Source organism: Limanda limanda, chromosome 3 (assembly GCF_963576545.1).
Source record: "Limanda limanda chromosome 3, fLimLim1.1, whole genome shotgun sequence".
In the NCBI taxonomy this organism is placed as follows: domain Eukaryota; kingdom Metazoa; phylum Chordata; class Actinopteri; order Pleuronectiformes; family Pleuronectidae; genus Limanda; species Limanda limanda.
This window is the reverse complement of record NC_083638.1, coordinates 33,069,177-33,090,115: the sequence shown is the minus strand read 5'-3', so window position 1 is coordinate 33,090,115 and position 20,939 is coordinate 33,069,177. Positions and strand designations below refer to the sequence as shown.

At 40.8% G+C, this 20,939-nt stretch overlaps 2 protein-coding genes across 2 annotated transcripts; both read right to left on the bottom strand.

Annotated features, from left to right (window-relative positions):
* Positions 1-4,896: 4,896 nt before the first annotated feature.
* plekhf1 (pleckstrin homology domain containing, family F (with FYVE domain) member 1) lies at positions 4,897-6,219 on the bottom strand. Its single transcript, XM_061067678.1, has 2 exons — positions 5,973-6,219; positions 4,897-5,477 (listed from the first exon to the last, which is right to left on the bottom strand). The coding sequence occupies exons 1-2, from the start codon at positions 6,217-6,219 to the stop codon at positions 4,897-4,899; spliced, it is 828 nt and encodes a 275-aa protein (XP_060923661.1).
* Positions 6,220-7,281: 1,062 nt separating this feature from the next.
* Positions 7,282-14,978, bottom strand: pop4 (POP4 homolog, ribonuclease P/MRP subunit). The gene is made up of 7 exons (XM_061068109.1): positions 14,883-14,978; positions 10,842-10,897; positions 10,330-10,559; positions 10,108-10,185; positions 9,957-10,018; positions 9,340-9,441; positions 7,282-8,585 (listed from the first exon to the last, which is right to left on the bottom strand). Exons 1-7 carry the CDS (start codon positions 14,887-14,889, stop codon positions 8,449-8,451), a joined length of 672 nt encoding a protein of 223 aa, XP_060924092.1. The 5' UTR covers positions 14,890-14,978; the 3' UTR covers positions 7,282-8,448.
* Between the last annotated feature and the right edge of the window lie 5,961 nt (positions 14,979-20,939).

The window sequence follows — 20,939 nt, the reverse complement described above, 5'->3', positions numbered from 1 at the left end:
AGGCATTTGAAGACGGCGCATTCTAACTTTGATCTCACTTTCTCACTGGGCTCTGCTGCTCGGAAGCAAAAGATATCGAGCCTCAAACCTTGTTATGAGCGAAGATTTCAAACTTTATTTCGGGGCCTCTACGGATTAAGAGAGAGCAACGGTGGCATCATTACGAGTGGCATGGATATTGGCTAAAAAGAAAAAGCCGTTAACAAGAAGTGTATGCTAGCATTCATTGAGGAGGTGGTAGCAGATGAGAAAACACAATATCTGACACGTCAAATAGGAGGAGAGTGGAGTCCCTTGCATCGGACGTTTCTAGCCGCTTTTGGACAATCTGAGGAAGGCCGAAGTGATGTCTCTGGCCGTGGATGAGTCCACCGATAACAGTGATGTTGCACAGCTGTGCCTCGATGTGGGATTTTTTGATGTTTTCATGAGGATCTGCATGGACTAATTCCCATGGAGGGACATACTACCGGTGAGTTTCTTTTCACCAAAATCGTTTCATTCTTTGAAGTGAACAACTTGGATTTGGCGCGCGACAACATGTTGGTGACTGATGGTGCACCCTCGATGGCGGGCAGGGAGGCCTACTATGCAGTTTTGTTTTGTATTTGTTGGTGCACTTGGAAGTTGTTTGCCAGTTAAATGAATGAAATTCTAAACAACTGATACAGTTCACCTGAACTGAGTGATGAAATTTGAAACACATTTCCTTGATAGACTACCATGCACTTTTAAGTTGTTGCAATTCTATTCAGTTCCATGCAATGCACTTTGTTGGTGGAGATACATTTGATTCTGCCTGTCACTCAAATCAGTTTAATCTTAAATATTGAGGATAATGACCAGTAAAGTTGTGTTGGTACAGCTCTGTACAATGAAGTGCATGTTTTTGTTAATTCATTGCATTTCTCCAATTGTCTGTTAATATGGCTTGGTTATTGCTCACCTGGTTTGATTTTTGAATCCTTTGGCCTATGCGGCCTCTTGGGCATATGTTGTTAAGCTCTTATATTGTATATATATATATATATATATAGAATATATTGACTCCTTCAGTATGTTGTTGTAATTTTTTTATTTGTTAAGTTTCCTAAATAAAGTCTCCTGTTTGATACAAAAAATGACACATCCTGACAAAAGATGTTTTCATTTCAAACAAAGGGACCATTTCATCATTACATATTCACAGGAAATTACAAAAACAAATTTAAATGAAAAATAAACAAACAGGATGTATTGACGCTAAGTTCTGAGCTCTCAAAAGTAATGTAATGTTCGTCCACAGGATGTAGTAAATATCAGTTAAGAGAGCAGCAGCTGTATGATTAGCAGCATCTACATCATCTACATACATAGCAGACTACATGCGTTCCTCTAGTCTATATAGCAATTTTTTTGTTTTTCCTACCTTCACGCAGGGATTGTTATCCTTTCACCACATGGCCAGCTGGTCAACTTCACTCTTGTACTTTTCACCGACAGAGCAAACTAAGGTTGGGCTGAAACTGAACAGTTTTGAGTCAGTGGCAGAGAGGATGATAAAGAACAAGATCAGAGCCGGATAACCCCACTCGTCCTCTCCATGGAAAATTATGGAAAATGGGCAGCTCATTCAGTCGATGGCTCATCCCACCTAGGTGCAAAACAGAGAGGTTCAGGTGCTCACTTCAGAATTAACACTTAAAGGGTCAGTGTTCAGAATTTAGTGAAATCTAGTTGTAAAGTTGCATGTTGCAGCTGAATGCTCCTCACCTCACCCTCCCTTTCCAAACATGAAAGACAAGCTGTGGTAGCCTTCAGTTCTCCTAAAAACTAAAAAAAGGTGTTTAGTTTGTCCAGTTTGGGCTACTTTAAAAAACATGGCGGCAGTCCGAAGAGAGGACCCGCTCCTGATGTAAATATAAAGCATTTAAATAGAAAAGGGCCCATTTTAGGATGAAGAAAACTACAATTCGTAAAATTGAGATGAAACACACTGGTGAAAACATCACTGTAGCATGCCATTCTGGTTTCAGCACCTTATTTAGAATCCAGGTGCAATTATGAATTTATAAACTCTAACTCAAAATATGCCAGCTGAGAGCTTTTTAGCTCCGTCTCTATGATCAGTGTCTGTCCTCTGTGCGTGTCTCTTGAGTGTCTTCTTGAGACAGCTCTGCTGCTGCCTTTTGTATCTGAGGATCAATCAGATAACAGGTCTTGCCTGCGCTGACGGATCCTCTGGTCCAGGTGAAGGTGCTCTCCCAGCTACCTCCACATCACTAAGATCATTTTATATTCAATTTGTGCCATTAGATCCCTTTCACCTAAATCTTATTGACTGAACCTTTAAACACTCTGCCTTCCACTAGGTGTCATTGCTCTCACTTTTTTCTGCATTGGATTGATTTCAATTTTGTACACACATATATTAAATGTTATATTTTCTTTTCTTTTTTTTTTACTTGTATTTGTACTGTAATTGACCTGTTGTAAACCAAGAATTTCCCCTATGGGGAGTCATAGAGCACACATGTTAGCCCACATGTAAAACCATAACCATAGCCCAACTCACAAATCTGTCCTTTCACACTGATTTTATTATGAAAGTCCTGAACGGAAGTTATGATTCTTTCAACCACTTTGACATGATTGTCCACTCGCCAGTATTTTTCCTCCAAAATGCTGTCTTCTTCTATGTACAAACTGTTTTACAAGTTCACAACCAGTCACACTTTTTGTTGACTTCATGTATGAACATTTGAAAGCCAGGTCTGGGTTTGGCTGCCTGCATGCAGGTCTCTCTCCCTGTGAACGGACTACGACTCCAGTCTTGACAAATCAGGATCATTCATGAAATAAGAAATCACCCACCTCTAAGAGGACTGAAATGACAGCACCGGGGTGTCAGAGGCAAAGTTTTGCTTGAGGCCTCTGCCGAAGGCCAAGTTATACTTGGTTAATAGGTTATGCAAAGATCTGCAAAGTCATATGTCCATGTCAGATCAGTCTCTGTGCAGCCCAAATATAAAAGTCTTCCTATGAGAACCGTATAAATTTGTACTGTCAGTATCCACAGCTGTAGAACAGAAGTGCACTTTTCCACTGTCCATGTCCCTGCTCCTTTAGAAAGCATCTAACCATTAATGTGCTACGCTGAATATTTGAGAAAGTCAGAACATGTGTGAATATTCCCATGTGATGGGTAAGTGGTACATAAACATGGGTGCATGGGTTTGAATATTTCACTCATAGTACAGTTTGGAAAGTTTTAACCAGCAGATACTATTATATATTATATGTATAATATAGTGTTTGTAGTTTTGTTCTTAAGGGGGAAGTTTAAGCCGGATCACAGCACCTGACCTGCAGCATTATATAAACCAGGCTGCCTGTGATCATTGTCTGTTTGTTACTCTCTTCTGAGATCACTCTGTACTACATCTACTTGTAGATGTTGTCTTGCAAGAAATTTCAACATTCCTCAGTCCATGTAGCTACCTTCCTGGAAGCAGGTAGGTGGCTACATTCCTCAGTCCATGTAGCCACCTTCCTGGAAGCAGGTAATCCAAACAAGTTTGACACCACTGTCAAAGCCTTGGCTCATTGATACTGCTTTTAGCGTCTGTGGTAAAACCCCATTCAACCATGTGAAAAGAAAATGCTGTATGTGGAGTGTAGGGAGGCATGAGCAAAGTCTAAAGGTAGGCTGAAAGGTATATCTGTTTAAATAAAGACAGGGGAGTTTTTGGATTAAAGTCTTTTCAGTTGTAACAACACTCATGGAAAACCCCAGTCTGTTTGGATTAATTTTACAATTATTCTAATGTAAACTTCACATCTCTGTTCTATATACCAAACCACCTGTTGTTCTTGTTAGTGCAGGTACACAGTGATCACTAACCACTGCAAGCTCTGCCTTCCACACTCCAACAAACACAAATGTGCTTTGAAAACTTTGCAGACAAAGATAATTTCCTAATATTGGTGGGCTTTTTATGTCAGGACAGAGGAAATAATTAAGGCGCAACCAAACTAAGAATTCTGTCAGTTGACATAGGTTTGGGTATTCAATATCAATATCTTTTGTTTTTCACATAGAATATCAAGCTGCATTGTACTGAACTGCCCTAAGCTTAACACACAGTGCACTTAAAATAATTGGGTCTTTGGTATAACTGTAAAAATCTCTCTTTTAGTTGGTGAGCACTGAAAAACTGAAAGAACCCATGAAACTGTCACTTTTGTCAGTTCTGTCTGATGAAGTCTGAGACACCAGTGGTCTGAAGCAATAGTGGTCTGATGCAGCAAACATTCAAACTCAAGTAGACAGACAGTGAACACTCAAGGTGACTGAATGATTGATATGGTTGAGTGAGCCAGGTATACAGAACGAGAGTTGATACCTGAATGGTGGTGTACAGGTGAGGGGGTCGGAAACAGGTTAATTGAGAGCCACACCCAGAAGGGGGCACTCTGACATGTACCCCCCCCCCCCCATTCAGCTATCAACGTCACACAACTCGTGCTGTATAACTATGCTATACTTAGAAGTTTGTCGTTCTTAAAACTTCCTGACAGCAGCTTCATCTCTAACATAACCATATAGCTGAATTAGTAGCACACAACTTATCAGAGACAAATATTTTATCAGGTTTGTAAATGCTTTATTGCTCATATAAACAATGAAACATATACATTTAACTAAAAGCAAGCATAAATAAACAGCAAGGCAGACTGAGGCCTGCCTCTGACAGGGAACAGGAAGCATAATCAGAGAAAATATTAACAGACATGGTTCCACTCAAAGCAAAATGTGAAAACAGCAGTAGTTACAAACTTTTTACATCAATAAATGCAGTATATGAACAAAAGCAATACTACTACTAATAATAAAAAAATTAAAACTGTCCATTATTAGCCCAAGTCTAAGTGCTGTATCCTTGAGGGTCTCACATGCTCTGGTTTGAGGTAGATATAGATTGACCAGGAGTCCATCTGGGAGTCCATCCCCTCGCTTGTTTCATGGTCTTCTTCTTGCTCCTCTGCCTCCTCTTCTTCACTGGACCCTTCTACCCCATCTTCATCCAAGCCTGTCTCCCCAATGCTCAGAAGACTCAAGTGACACATGCAGCAGACCCTTAACCGCTTAGTTGTGTGAATATGTCTAACTACTGCTCGTTTCTTGGAGCATGAGCTGCAGACCACAAAGCCACATTTTCTGCAGTGGTGTCTACGTTGGGTCACAGTGAACTTGTTGTAACAGCGCATGCAGATGGTAGCAGCTTGGTCGGGGATCCAGGTGACAGCGAAAGTAGAACCAGGTCTGCGGTTCCCACTCTGCAGCAGTCTGAACCGACAGTCCTCCATGTGCTCTATCCAGGTTTGCTTCTCCTCATATGAGGCAGCTGCCACGAAGAATGACTTGCATGGTGTACGGATCAACCATTGGTTCTTCATTTTCACACCATCTTCCAAGTCTTCCAGCTGAATGTCCTCTGAAATTATGAAAACAAATGTTAATATAAGGTACCAAAGGTGTGGACCATATTATGGCGTCAACAAGCACACAGGCGTGACTTCTTAAAAACAGCTAAAGTTACGTAAAGACGACATCTTTTATTTCAGCATGTCTGATTAGAAGCACATGCATCCACCACTGAAGGTGACAGTTTGTTCTTCTAAGCATATTTTCTTCTCCTAGGTTTAGAGTTGTGCAAGAAGACTTTGTCAAGTCATCTAAACAATGTAACTGTCACTGCCTGTATTTCCACACTAACAAAACAAAACAAGCGTAAACTGCATGTGAGTTTTGTCAGACAGCTTTGTCCTTGTTTGATATATATGTTTTGCCTTTTTCTACTGCATTGAGGTTCACTTTTAACTTTGTAGGCATTTCAAGCCCTAACACCATCATGAAATAATCTTACTCTGATAGTTTTTGTCTTGTTGAATTAAGAGTTGTGATGAGCAGATGAGGATGAGGTGCTCACCTAGACGGATGATCTGCTGGTTTTTGTGCCAGCGTCCCTTCAGGATGATGCTGCCATACACAAGCACATCATTGAAGAGGAAGAAGGCTTTAGGCTGGGGCCCCCGACGGCTCTGCTTCATCAACTGGCCCTGTCCAATCAGAACCCGACCCGGCTGGGAGAGGGGCTTCCCTGATGGCCCAAATGAAATCTCAACAGCATGGATCCGCTTCTGGTTTTCCTGATCAAATGTTAGCTGGTACATCATGTTGTCCTTGCGTCTTGTCTTAAGTGCAGTACTGAATCTTTCTAGCTCCCCGCCTCTGTGGGTGTGAGATGCTGTCATGTGCTCGTCTTGTCCCTCTAATGAAACAAGAAGCCTGGCACAAGCCTTAAATGTTCTTGATGACGCAAACGGGCTTTCCAAATTAAGTTAAGCATCAACAAAAACATTGAGGGGGCGGAAGCTACATTTAAATAAGAGAAGTGATGCAAGCGAATCAGTATAAGGAAATGACAGTTCTAACAGAATAACAATCTTTTGGGAATTTAAATTCCTTTCTTGCTTCCTGGATGCAAGAAATTATTTTATCTCGTAATTTAGTATTTATCAAACTTTATGTTTTCATTTGTTTGTTAATACACAAGGGGTTAGGGTTAGGGTGTTGCAGACCCTGAAACAGAAGCAGCTAAAAATAATTCAGCCATCATTGAATTTGAATGTTGTTTCTTCTGTGTTGTTCAAATGAAATAGCATCAAATATTCCCCTGCACATCTACACTCTTACTCCCATTACTCAACAGCACATTTTTCAATGGAGTGCCAGTTCCCTCGTACGTGGTTCAATTTAAAGCTACAGAGCTTGGCATGCAACACATCTAAATGTGAATGAGCTTATAATTCATAAACCAAGCTTAAACTGCTCAGTCGCCATAGTGACTTTGACATATTTAAATTAAAATCTTTGAGATTTCCTCTTTAATCAACCATGTGTGCTTGTTTACTGAAGGACTGTACAGTACGGGTACAACACCTATAATTAGTACTATATAGGGTGATACAGGGTGAGGCAGCAGAAAAAAACCTGACAGTTCAGATTCCGCAGTCATTATCTCGATCAGTGATCTGATCTGACTAAAATCTCTGGGTGCACCACTCTTGAATGAAAGGACTGATTATGAAACCAAGTTCCGGGATTTGTTGGAGAAACAACTATAATTGTGTATAGTCAAACCAGAGACGGCTCCCGATCAATGGTGGCAATAAGTGGTCGGACGACTTCTCTCAACAAATGAATTATGTGAGGCACACCAGACAGCAGGAGACACATTGTCAGCTAAAGAGTTGTTTATTTACAGTCAGTTTTCAGTGGGTAAGAATCATAGTTTTTGAATTTTCTCTTAAAAAGGGAAGAAGGAAGTTGTGCATGTTTTCGACAGAGAAGAGGACAGGGTGCAGTCAGGCTGTCAGGTTACAGAAAGTTCTGCCTTGTCTTCTGCTGCACAATTAACATTGTAAAACAAAAACATTATTATAAACACCAAAATTGTAATGTCTGCGAGCAACCTTTGAAAAAATACCATTGAGCCCCTATGACTACAACTGGTTCACTGGTATTTTGTATTGAAGTAACAGTTTTATCAGGACACAAAAATCCATACCAATTACTGAATTGAAGGGGTGTGTAGAATGAGAGATGTAAAATCTGTAACAGTAATGTTTCAGTACTGATATCAAATTATATTTTGTATATTTTCCTTTCCGTGTTTTGTACAAACATGGTATTTCTAATTGAACAAAATATGTCAGACTCCTCCACACCTCTGTTGGAGTTGGCCTGACCAGTTTTAAAAAGTGATTTAAGTCGAGAAACATTTGATCAAACATTTGGCCAGCAACTGAAAATAGGCACAGGAACCTAGTCAGTGTGTCGCTTTATCACACTCTGGTGTTATGCGCTTGTAAGAGACTGAATGGAAAACAGCAGAAATGCATTCTTACAGAAGCTATAGAACTAGATCAGGTTTCATTTAAAAAAAATCAGCCGTCAGACAAGTCCCTTGCTTTTAAATAAGAACCTGACAAACAACAAACCGGCAGCACAAACCTCTCTGTGTTTTTCCATTACCTACATAACTTCCTGTTGTCTGATATAAAGGCTTGCAAAAAACACTACTTTTCAAACAATAACGATCAAAGCAGTAGAGGCAGAGCTATCCTGACATCTTCAAAAAAAAATGTATCCCACTTTTTTCATAATGCATAATGACATTTTTTTGGAGCAAACTACCTGGCAAGTTAATCCCATGTACTTTAACTCAATACATCCAGTTTGCAATGTCCTTTTCTAACATGATCTTGAGAGTGCACCATTTTCAGAATTCCTCTTTAAACAAGGGGATAGTTATTGTTGCTGCAGTGTCTTTTGATGGCCAATAGAGTGCAGTCTAAGTGAGAGTCGTCTCTGCAGCACAGCACGTTTGGCTCTCAGTGCCATCACAAGTCAAGAGTTCCTCTCACTTTAAACTTCTTGGCAGAGCGCTCGCTGGCTCGCTGCTCAAACCTACTTCCATAGATGTGAGAGATGAAGCCGTTGATCTCCACAGCAAAAACACTGTTCCTCTTAGGGATCACTGGCACATGACAGGTGGAGAGAGAGAAACAAAGGAACACATGTGTTACCCTACTGAGATACATGTGCCATCACAGACAGATTTGATCATCATATTGTGTTATGAGAAGAGTTACATGGTGGTTCACACACATGTCGAAATGAATGAGCTGAATTGGACCAAACTGGTTTCCCTTTTTACCATGATGTGCAGTCTAACAGGAAGTGGAAGATTTGTTTAAAGGAATCCAGATAGCCCACTTCTAACCTGTAGACCATTATAAGTATTTTCTACCCACAGAACTGAAAGGCTAGTTTCTGTGTGTGGAAATCTAATCTATTTAACAGATTTTTCTTTCATGATTAAATACTGCCGTTTTGTGCAGTATTGTATAATGTTGCACTTTGTATAATAGAAGGCAAGGTGAGGGAATTTAAAATAATATAAAATGATAAATCTCTTCAAAAGATCTTTGTCACAACAAACATTTAGATTATCTTAATGATGACCCAGCTCTGCCAAGTTCAGTCTATAAACCATGACCCCAGGAACTGCTTTTTAATAAATGGAAAACAGATATAAATGGGACTTTTCCCCAACAATCTCCTGACAAATGCAAAACTAAAAGTTACATCAACAAAAATAACAACATGGAACAACATGGTCAGAATCATTCAAATGAACAGCGGGATGTGAAATGTAAAAAAAAACAACCACTTGTTGGAAGTCAGCTAAAGAGGGGGGGGGGGCAGTGAGTGAGACAGAGCTGTCAAACCTTTCAGTCTGTTCTCCTTAGTGATCATTTTGAAGACATGTTTGAATTCTTGGACTAAAATCCCTGTTGTCCCCACATATGATGGACATTTAGACCGGACCACTGTGAAATTGAAAAGAAAAGACACGGTTATATGGTGCATCCAGATCAGGGTCTATAACATAACAGATGTAACAGATGTTACAGTGCAGTGATCATACAGTGAACGTGCTCACCAACAACATCTCGTCATTGGCTTTCAGCTGAAACGTGTCAGTGGGTCACTTTAGAAACTGGCTGTTTTCTTCTTCACAGACATCAACAAACCTCTCTACACGTGATTGGTCAAAAATGTGTTTGATTGGTTGTTCTTGAAAAGTTTGACTGTCTATCTGACAACTGCTGCTGCAGGTATAACAGCTGTACACTATGGTACAGAACTAAACTCCCTGGATAAATTGGTTGAATATTGATCGTTAATTTAGACCTGAGCCATTTCTAGCAAGATGTTTTTACAAGTACAGTATACTTACTCCACCATTTGACATCATGAGTTCCTGTGATTTGGTACTATACAAAAAAAAGTGATTGAATCTAATTCACTTTGATGTGAACTTTAGAGAAAAGAAAAACTCCACCTGTGATGATGGCCCCATGGAAGTCAGCCTTCAGAAGCTTCTGCTGCACCAACTGAGGACTGCTGTAAAATTACAGAAGTTTCAGAGACTCAAGAAAAACAGCTTCAGATGAGATGTTACAAAGTAATGTTAGTGTGCATAACTGATTTACCTTGTTGGTTTCAATCCACTGCACAGGTCAATTATGTACTGTCTCCAGAGCTCATGCAGGGGAAGGAAGAGCTCGTATCTGATGATGGTGATATAAATGGTAAAGTTGGGGGGAGAGGAGGAAGGAGAGAACTGGGTAGATGAGCAGAGCACAGTGGACATCATCTAACACTTTTCCACATGAGAGACAACAGGTGTCACATGCTTCAGCTACTTCACCAACCTCTGGTTCTGAGGCTTGATCTGGAAGATCTTCATCGCCCTCTTCTGACGCGCATTCAATCCTTTGGCTTTTTTACTACTCCTCTTTGACTGGTCTTTCTTGGGCCTTGAGTAGCCCAGGACCACAGCTTTGTGGCTCAGTATGTTCTTCAAATCATGTCTTTCTTGATGCTGAATGCTGTGTTTTAGGAACGATTGGGTGAAGGCTTCCGCTTTAGAGCTGGTCTGAGACTGGAAATGAGACAACGACACCAAGTAAATTTACAGAGCTTACATAAACTGACATTTTTTCTGGAAAACACTCAGAACAATGTCCAGGCTGCACAGTTTGTTTTAAACTTTGATAGAAAATTCAGTCAGTATATCCTGCTTGATAGATCAATTATCATAATTGGCAATTATCTAAATTTCTTGCTGTTAATCTGCTGTCACTCTTCTGTCCTAGGTTCATCTGCACAAGAAGTCTGGATTCCACAGGATGTCACACGAGTCAAATGAGATGAATCTGCGCACCTCAACACCAAGTAGCTTCACCAAGTCTTGAGGAATCCTGGTTCGAACAAGTGCTTCTGTTGAGACAAATAAAATGAGAAAAACACAAAACCGGATCAACTCACTGACACTAGAACAGAAAGCGGCAGCTGGCCACAAGGACTTTTTTTATTTAAAAAGTACTTCAGCTGTAGCTTCTCGACTTGTATGTTATTGTAACTAACTATTGGGCTCCTTCAAGCAGAAAGTACATTTGGTTGCAACAATTGTTTCCATTAACTATTAGTGTATCAGCTTTTTTTCCAATGAACTGAGGAGTCTATAAAATGCCATTAAACTGTCAAATCTAAAATAATATCTTTATACCTCTTATTGTATTCACCCAACAGCCCAAAGTCAGAGCCATACAGTCAACTGATCATCAGTCAAAGTATTCCAGATGTGTCTAACTGCAGCAACATTTTCTGGTTCCTTGCTGGGATAATTGTTGCAATATTTTCCCAGCAGACCAGTTATCAGATGCTCGAAGCATCTCTACTGGCTCATTCGAAATTGAAAGTCTTGTGAAGTTTCATTTGGATGGAATGTACGATTTTTCTAATCCCATAACCAATATCCATATCAGTTATCCTACTTTTCATGAATGTGCAAATGTTCAAAAATTCCTAAAATAATTAGGGAGCAGTATTAAGTTGACAAACAACACCCACAGATAACTGATATATGAAATCCAAATACTTCCTTTTCCAAACATTGACGAAAAGTTTTGTGATTTCTGTTGAACATTATGCATATACCTCTCTGATTAACTTCAGAGGATCAGATCATAATCTGATTACAGCCTGCCTAATGAGCAATCAGATCACTGGATCGAGACAGGAACAGAAGAGTTAACCCTTTTAAAAGTTTAGTGACCAGTAGACGGGTTTCAGGTTGACCTCCTCAGAGACAGCAGAAAGTGTCCGAAAGGAAGGAGAAAGTATGAGATCAACATGCAAGGTTGAAAATGGAAACTGTTCCAGTGTGTTTGACTACGATAAATTAATATTCTGTGTCTGAAAGAAATAGTATCTACACACCCTGACGCCATTCACACCTAGTATATCTGTCCTGAGTGATCCAATCACGAGTGAACTTTTCACACAGCTGTGTCGTGGGACTCGTTTTAATTTATGGTTCCCCAACGGTTGCGCTTGATGCAAAGCAATTCAACGCGATTCCTGAAAGGATGTAGTTAGCAGACCAATCACAGCCTTGCGGGCTTCGTGAGGCTTGCAGAGCTTTGCCGTCTAGTTAGAAAAATTGGGTGACGTACGTAAGAACGCCCGGAAGGGCTCTTGCGCTTCCGGGCCCCTGAAAACGCAGAAGCATGCGCCGGCCTTAAGAGGCAAGTTAAAAGACAGTAGATAAAAAAAGAAAGATAGCGATACAGGTAGAGAAACAGGAGTGAGACGGAGAAAGGGAGAGAAACGGAGGAGTGAGCCGCAGAAAGGGAGAGAAACAGAGGAGTGAGATGGAGAAAGCGAGAGAAACAGGAGTGAGATGGCGAAAAGGAGAAAAACTGAGGAGTGAGACGGTGAAAGGGAGAGAAACGGAGGAGTGAGATGGAGAAAGGGAGAGAAACGGAGGAGTGAGCCGCAGAAAGGGAGAGAAACAGGAGCGAGATGGTGAAAGGGAGAGAAACGGAGGAGTGAGCCGCAGAAAGGGAGAGAAACAGGAGTGAGATGGTGAAAGAGAGAGAAACGGAGGAGTGAGCCAAAGAAAGGGAGAGAAACAGAGGAGTGAGATGGAGAAAGCGAGAGAAACAGGAGTGAGATGGAGAAAAGGAGAAAAACTGAGGAGTGAGACGGTGAAAGGGAGAGAAACGGAGGAGTGAGACGGAGAAAGGGAGAGAAACAAAGGAGTGAGACGGAGAAAGGGAGAGAAACGGAGGAGTGAGACGGAGAAAGGGAGAGAAACAGAGGAGTGAGATGGAGAAAGCGAGAGATACAGGAGTGAGATGGAGAAAAGGAGAAAAACTGAGGAGTGAGACGGTGAAAGGGAGAGAAACGGAGGAGTGAGACGGAGAAAGGGAGAGAAACAAAGGAGTGAGACGGAGAAAGGGAGTGAGACGGAGGAGTGAGACGGAGAAAGGGAGAGAAACGGAGGAGTGAGACAGAGAAAGGGAGAGAAACAGAGGAGTGAGACGGAGAAAGGGAGAGAAACAGAGGAGTGAGACGGAGAAAGGGAGAGAAACAGAGGAGTGAGATGGAGAAAGGGAGAGAAACAGAGGAGTGAGATGGAGAAAGCTAGAGAAACAGGAGTGAGATGGAGAAAAGGAGAAAAACTGAGGAGTGAGACGGTGAAAGGGAGAGAAACGGAGGAGTGAGACGGAGAAAGGGAGAGAAACGGAGGAGTGAGACGGAGAAAGGGAGAGAAACAGAGGAGTGAGATGGAGAAAGGGAGAGAAACAGAGGAGTGAGATGGAGAAAGCGAGAGAAACAGGAGTGAGATGGAGAAAGGGAGAGAAACGGAGGAGTGAGACGGAGAAAGGGAGAGAAACAAAGGAGTGAGACGGAGAAAGGGAGAGAAACGGAGGAGTGAGACGGAGAAAGGGAGAGAAACAGAGGAGTGAGACGGAGAAAGGGAGAGAAACAAAGGAGTGAGACGGAGAAAGGGAGAGAAACGGAGGAGTGAGACGGAGAAAGGGAGAGAAACAGAGGAGTGAGATGGAGAAAGCGAGAGAAACAGGAGTGAGATGGAGAAAGCGAGAGAAACAGGAGTGAGATGGAGAAAAGGAGAAAAACTGAGGAGTGAGACGGTGAAAGGGAGAGAAACAGAGGAGTGAGACGGAGAAAGCGAGAGAAACAGGAGTGAGATGGAGAAAAGGAGAAAAACTGAGGAGTGAGACGGTGAAAGGGAGAGAAACAGAGGAGTGAGATGGAGAAAGCGAGAGAAACAGGAGTGAGATGGAGAAAAGGAGAAAAACTGAGGAGTGAGACGGTGAAAGGGAGAGAAACAGAGGAGTGAGACGGAGAAAGGGAGAGAAACAAAGGAGTGAGACGGAGAAAGGGAGAGAAACGGAGGAGTGAGACGGAGAAAGGGAGAGAAACGGAGGAGTGAGACGGAGAAAGGGAGAGAAACAGAGGAGTGAGCCAGAGAAAAGGAGAGAAACGGAGGAGTGAGACGGAGAAAGGGAGAGAAACAGAGGAGTGAGCCAGAGAAAAGGAGAGAAACGGAGGAGTGAGACGGAGAAAAGGAGAAAAGTTCATACTTCCCACTGGGAGCACTGAACCTGTGTGTCTCTTATGTTCAGTAATGTGAAACGCCATTATGAGACAAAACATAAAGGTTTTGAACAAACATACCCAGTTAAATCTGAAGTGAGATCACAGAAAATAAGTGGTCTCAGAGCCCAATATGACCAGTCCACCAGGATCCTGAGCCACTCATTCACTGCCCAACAACGTGCTCATGAGTGGTCCCTCAGAGTTGCTTGGATTTTGGGTCGACACAAAAAGCCATTTACTGATGGAGGGGTTGTCAAAGAACGCATTTTATATATTACTTTGTCTTATTTTGAAATGCAGGCCTACTTTTATTTAGTTATTGCATGTCTGCAATCATACATATATGTTCAGTTCTATGTTACACGACAATAAATATTGTCAAAACGCTTTTGAATCGTACTGAATTCATTTGATTTGACAGTCAGGTATTGAGTACATGCAATTTCTGATACAACTGCTAGGCTACTTAAATATATATCACACTAAATAGATGATTTGTATGTGGCCACAATATATGGATATATTATACACACACACACACACCCCACCCCTACACAGAGAAAATGGACAAACCGGGGTTAGGGTAAAAACATTTGGACATCCCGTGTATATCGTCCTCTTAGTACTTTCATCTCCATTTGAGTTCATTCATTTCTAGTGTTTCTTAAACGTCTCGTTCGAACGTTAGTAGTGTACGTAGTTTACATTTCACCTCATTGAACGTCACTGCACCGAAGCATCTCCTTTTCAGGTTGTCCTTTAAATATTAACTTCACTTCGCCTTTAAACTTACCATCCATTTGCACGTATATGTCGATTTCCCACAGAAAGTTAAGACAAATGTAGGTAAATAACTGTCAAGCTCCGCGTGCACGTCCTCACTTCCGCTTCCTTCTCTTCTTCTGCTAGTGTTCAGGCATAGTACTGCCCGTTGTGATGTGATGATGTTGCCCCCTGCAGTCGACACCACGCACTTCAATTCAATTCAATTCAATTCAATTCAATTCAATTCAATGCAATTCAATTCAATTCAATTTGATTTGTATAGCACCAAATCATAATATACATTTATCACAAGGCACTTTACATAGAAGGTCAAGGACCTTGAACATGTATAGAGAATCCCAACAGTTCTCACAATGAGCAGCACCTGGGCGAGTGTGGAGAGAAAAAAACTCCTTCATTAACTGTGGCAGGAACACTAATGCACCATCAGGTTTCAGCTCTGACTGTTATAATGACAACAATAAGTGTGTAAAGATGTTAACAACCTATTCATATAATAATTAATTAATAAGAAACTATGGGAGGAAAAAAACACAAAGTGTGAGAGAGAAGGGGAGAAGTGCTCAGTGCATGATGGGAGTTTCCCCAGCAGTCTAGACCTATAGCAGCATAACTAAGGGCTGGTTCTGGACTCACCTAATCCAGACCTAACTATAAGCTATAAGGTGAGCTAGTTCCACAGGAGAGGAGCCTTGCTTAGTCACTTTAACATGTCCACTGTCACTCTGGATAACTTCTTTCATTTTGCAGTATTTTTGGACAGAAATTGTGGGACAACATGCACTTTCCTTTTTCAAAAGAATTATCATCAGACCAGCTCATATCATGGCTGACACATCAGGGCCATTTCAGTCATTAAGAGAAACTTCCAGAAAAAAAAGGACTACAAACCAAATTTGCATTTTTCAGAACCAGAGGTGACTATATATGGCTGATTGACATTAAATAGCCATAACCTTAGAATGTATATGAAACCTCTCCAGCAAGTTTCTATTCATTAACCATAAGGAACAATAGATACAGGTAACTGTTGGAGTCTCAGTGTTAATTCCACAGCTAACATTGATGAACATGGTTATTGAGTAATGTGTATTCTCCCACTTCAATGAATGAAGTAGGCTACAGTTTAACAAATTCAATCAAATATTGTTTGTATAGGCCATATTCACAAATCACAATTAGTCCCACAGGGCTTAACAAGGTCCTCAACCCCCGGCAACCACCAGGAAAATTAACGGGAGGAGGCCCATAGAAACCACATGTGAGAGATCCCTTTGCCAGGATGGACAGAACTGCAAGAAGCCACGTGTAGCTGAGAACATCTGTAAAATAACTATATTTGCATTGATAAGAAAAAACTATTTTTAATATAATGGAATGGTTTGTCAATGTCAATTATTATTTTTCTTCTTCTTCTTCTTCTTCTTCTTCTTCTTCTTCTTCTTCTTCTTCTTCTTCTTCTTCTTCTTCTTCTTCTTCTTCTTCTTCTTCTTCTTCTTCTTATTATTATTTCTATTGATCTCTATGTAAAAAACAACAAGAATGCTATTTTTACAGCTAAACCCTTGGAATAAACTTTTAGTTTCAGATACCTTTGAGTAGCTCTTTTAATATGTGCTGTGGCTTTAGTCTTTTTCTCTACAGTCTGCAATATGATCCATGTCTCACTTTCACTTCTAACAATTGTTTCCATCCAGCCGTGGTCTGGGCCACTTGACAAAGCTACCTTTTCCATTTGAAAAAGTGAAGTATAGTACTTATTAGGTCCTTGACTTGATTGATGCATGCTGCTGAGAGATGAACTGAACCTGGTAAAAGATAAAGACACTGTAAGAAGTGATCCCATCTGCAGTGAGGCAGAGATGATTTCAGTGGAGGATGTAATGCCTAGATTTCTATTGGTTGGAGAATGATGAGTCACTTCATAATAAGCGAGAACAGAAGTTTGGTGAGCACACAGACATGAGCAGCCTCAGCATGTGGAAGAGTCAAACTGGAGCGGCAACAGTTTAGCAGACAAACAGGTTTGAACAGGAGCGGAGAAAATCTGCATGTGAACAGGGGGAAGAGAGAGCTGGCTTTGAGGGAATCTGCAAACGATCCTGAACTCACTATAGTTCCTACTGAGGCAAAATAGCCAGTCACCCAAGTTAATTCAGGAGTATGACTTCCGAAAAAGACGACATTGTCTCAGACAGGCTTGATTATGACATCACTCCAGGGCCGGCCCTGGCAATGTTGGCCCCCTAGGCGAGATTTCAAATTGGCGCCCCCCAACATACACACTCAAACTGTTATGCATCCACAATAATTTTTGGACTGTATACAGATGCACACACAGGCAGACAAAATTGTAAGCTATAAAAAACAATAAAACTATATAACAAAAAATATGAAGAGTCTGAAATTTTCTCTGGCCCTCTCCCTAACACTACAGGTGATGACATGTTTAGTCGCATGTTTTCTTTTAACCGCTGGCTGTCGAGGTGGTGTCCTGTAAACGGTGTGGGCTTTATAGATAATTGGCAAACTTTTTGGAGGAAACCTGGTCTTGTTAGGAGAGACGGCGTTCATCCCACTTGGGATGGAGCAGCTCTCTTATCTAAGAATATTACTAAGTCTATCACATGACAACCCAGAGTTGGGACCAGGAAGCAGAGCTGCAGTGCTAATCACTTCTCTGCGCTCCCTCTGGATCAGTCACCCAACCGCATAGAGACTGTCTCTGTCTACCGTCCGATTCAATTATTTAAATTAAACAATAACAGAGCGAGAACTCACAATAATCTTATACAAATTAACACAACCTCTGGAACAACACAGGAAACTAAGACTTTCAAATGTGGTCTTTTAAACATTAGATCACTGTCCTCAAAGGCTATTTTAGTTAATGAACTAGTCTCAGACTACAATATAGATGTAATGTCCCTTACTGAGACGTGGCTGCATCCTGATGAATATGTCAGTTTGAATGAATCTACTCCCCCCAGTCATATAAATTCACACGTTCCCAGGGAACTCGGGCGAGGAGGTGGAGTTGCTGCTATTTTTAACTCCAGTCTATCAATTAATCCTAAACCTAAACTTAGCTACAACTCATTTGAATGTCTTGTTCTTAATCTTCCACGTCAATCCAGGAAACACCAACAGCCAATCATATTTGCTGTAGTTTATCGTGCTCCTGGGGCTTATACTGAATTTCTAACAGAATTCCCTGAGTTTTTATCAAACCTAGTCCTAAAGACAGATAAAATTATTATTGTTGGTGACTTTAATATTCATGTTGACAATAATAAAGATAGCCTGAGCGTAGCATTTATTTCAATACTAGACTCAATTGGTTTTAGTCAGTGTGTGCATCAACCTACTCATTGTTGTAACCACACACTTGACCTTGTGTTATCATACGGTGTCAAAATTGAACATTTAACAGTACTTCCGCGCAATCCAGTACTATCAGACCATAATTTAATAACCTTCGATTTTTCACTATCTGAATATATGCCACTAATAAAAAACTCATTTTCTAGATGTCTACCTGATAGTGCTGTAGCTAAATTTAAGGAAATAATTCCGATTACATTTAAACCCGTATTATCCGTCGACATAAACAACAAATTCTTTAAAAACCCGAGCTCTATTGAGATTGACCACCTCGTAGAAAGCTCTGCAGACTCATTACGATTAACATTAGACTCAATAGCGCCTCTAAAAAAGAAATGTGTAAAACATAGTAAATTAGCTCCGTGGTATAATTCCAAGACACATGAGTTGAAACAAATATCAAGAAAATTAGAAAGGAAGTGGCGCTCCAGCAACAGTGTTGAAAATCTCCTAGACTGGAAGAGTAGTGTTACAGAATATAAAAAGGCTCTCCACAAAGCAAGAGCTGCCTATTACTCAAAACTAATAGAAGAGAATAAAAACAACCCCAGGTTTCTCTTCAGCACTGTAGCCAGGCTGACAGAGAGTCACACCTCCACCGAACCCAGTATTCCTCGATCCCTAAATTGCAATATCTTTATGACCTTTTTTAATGATAAAATTCTAACTATTAGAAATAAAATCAATCATCTCCTGCCCTCAATTGGCACTAATACCCTCCCAACAATAGAGATCTCAGAAACGGCTGAGAATCCTTCCCATTATTTAGACAGCTTCTCTCTGATCACCCGTGATCAGTTTACCAAAATAGTCTCAGGTTCTAAACCAACAACCTGTATTTTAGATCCGATTCCAACTAAATTACTTAAAGAAATTCTGCCCCTAATAGATAATTCGTTACTTAACACAATCAATCTGTCATTATCATCAGGTTATGTACCACAGTCTTTTAAAATAGCTGTAATCAAACCCCTACTCAAAAAACCCACCCTAGACCCAGAGGTTTTAGCAAATTACAGGCCAATATCTAATCTCCCCTTCCTATCTAAAATCTTAGAAAAAGTTGTAGCCAATCAGCTGTGTGAGTTTCTCCAGGAAAATAATATATATGAAGACTTTCAGTCTGGGTTTAGAACCAATCATAGCACAGAGACAGCCCTGGCAAAAGTCACTAATGACCTTCTAATAGCTTCAGATCAGGGACTTGTGTCTGTCCTCGTTCTGTTAGATCTCAGTGCAGCATTCGACACAATTGACCATCAAATTTTATTAGAGAGACTAAAACAGTTAATTAACATTAAAGGAACGGCCTTAAACTGGTTTAAATCTTATTTTGCTGATCGCTCCCAATTCGTTCAAATCAATGATGAGTCATCGGTGCGCACCAAAGTTAACCATGGTGTCCCACAGGGGTCTGTGCTCGGCCCAATTTTATTCTCATTATATATGCTTCCACTAGGAAACATTATCAGGACACACTCGGTAAATTTTCACTGTTATGCGGATGACACCCAGTTATATTTGTCAATAAAACCTGATCAAAGTAATCAATTAACTAAACTTCGAGCATGTCTCAAGGACATAAAAACCTGGATGACCCGCAATTTTCTCTTATTAAACTCAGATAAAACAGAGGTTATAATACTCGGCCCTAAACACCTTAGAGATACATTATCTAATGATATAGCTGCGCTAGATGACATTGCCCTTGCTTCCAATGACACAGTCAGGAACTTGGAAGTGATCTTCGATCCTGATTTGTCCTTTAATAGTCACTTAAAAGTAATTTCTAGGACCGCGTTTTTCCACTTGCGTAATATCTCAAAAATCAGACATGTCCTTTCGCAAAAAGATGCAGAAAAACTAGTCCACGCCTTTGTTACATCGAGACTGGACTATTGTAATTCATTATTATCAGGCTCCAGCAGCAAGTCGTTAAAGACTCTGCAGCTGGTCCAAAATGCCGCAGCACGTGTCCTGACGAGAACTAAGAAAAGAGAGCACATTTCTCCAGTATTAGCATCGCTACACTGGCTTCCTGTTAAATCTAGAATAGAATTTAAAATTCTCCTCCTCACCTTCAAGGCCCTTAATGATATGGCACCTCTTTACCTTAAAGAGATGTTAGTTCCATATCAACCTACTAGAGCACTCCGATCCCAGAACTCAGGTTTACTTGTTGTCCCTAAAGTCTCTAAAAGTAGAGTAGGAGCCAGAGCTTTTAGCCATCAAGCCCCACTGCTGTGGAATAATCTCTCACTTTCAGTTAGGGAGGCAGACACGCTCTGTTCGTTTAAAAGTAGACTCAAAACCTTCCTTTTTTATAAAGCTTATAGTTAGAGCTAATTTGTGCGATGTTCCAAATTTGATTAAATGGCAAAAACCCCTGATGATGCTAAGACGCACAGGGAATTTATGACACAAGACACACGGAGCTTCTCTTTCCTGCTTCTCCTTCCTTTTCTCCATATTTATCACATCAAGATAATTCTTATCTGATCAGTACATGTTACTAACTTGACCCCTTTTCCCGGAGTTTCTGTGCCTTAGCGCCCGCGGATGCAGGGCCACAGCTGTGGCCGCACCATGGATTATGATTGTGGATCGCGTGTCGGAGGTCGCAATGGTGGATCCAGTTCGGTGGATTCTGTATCGTGCCAGCTGATCGTCGTTGTAATGG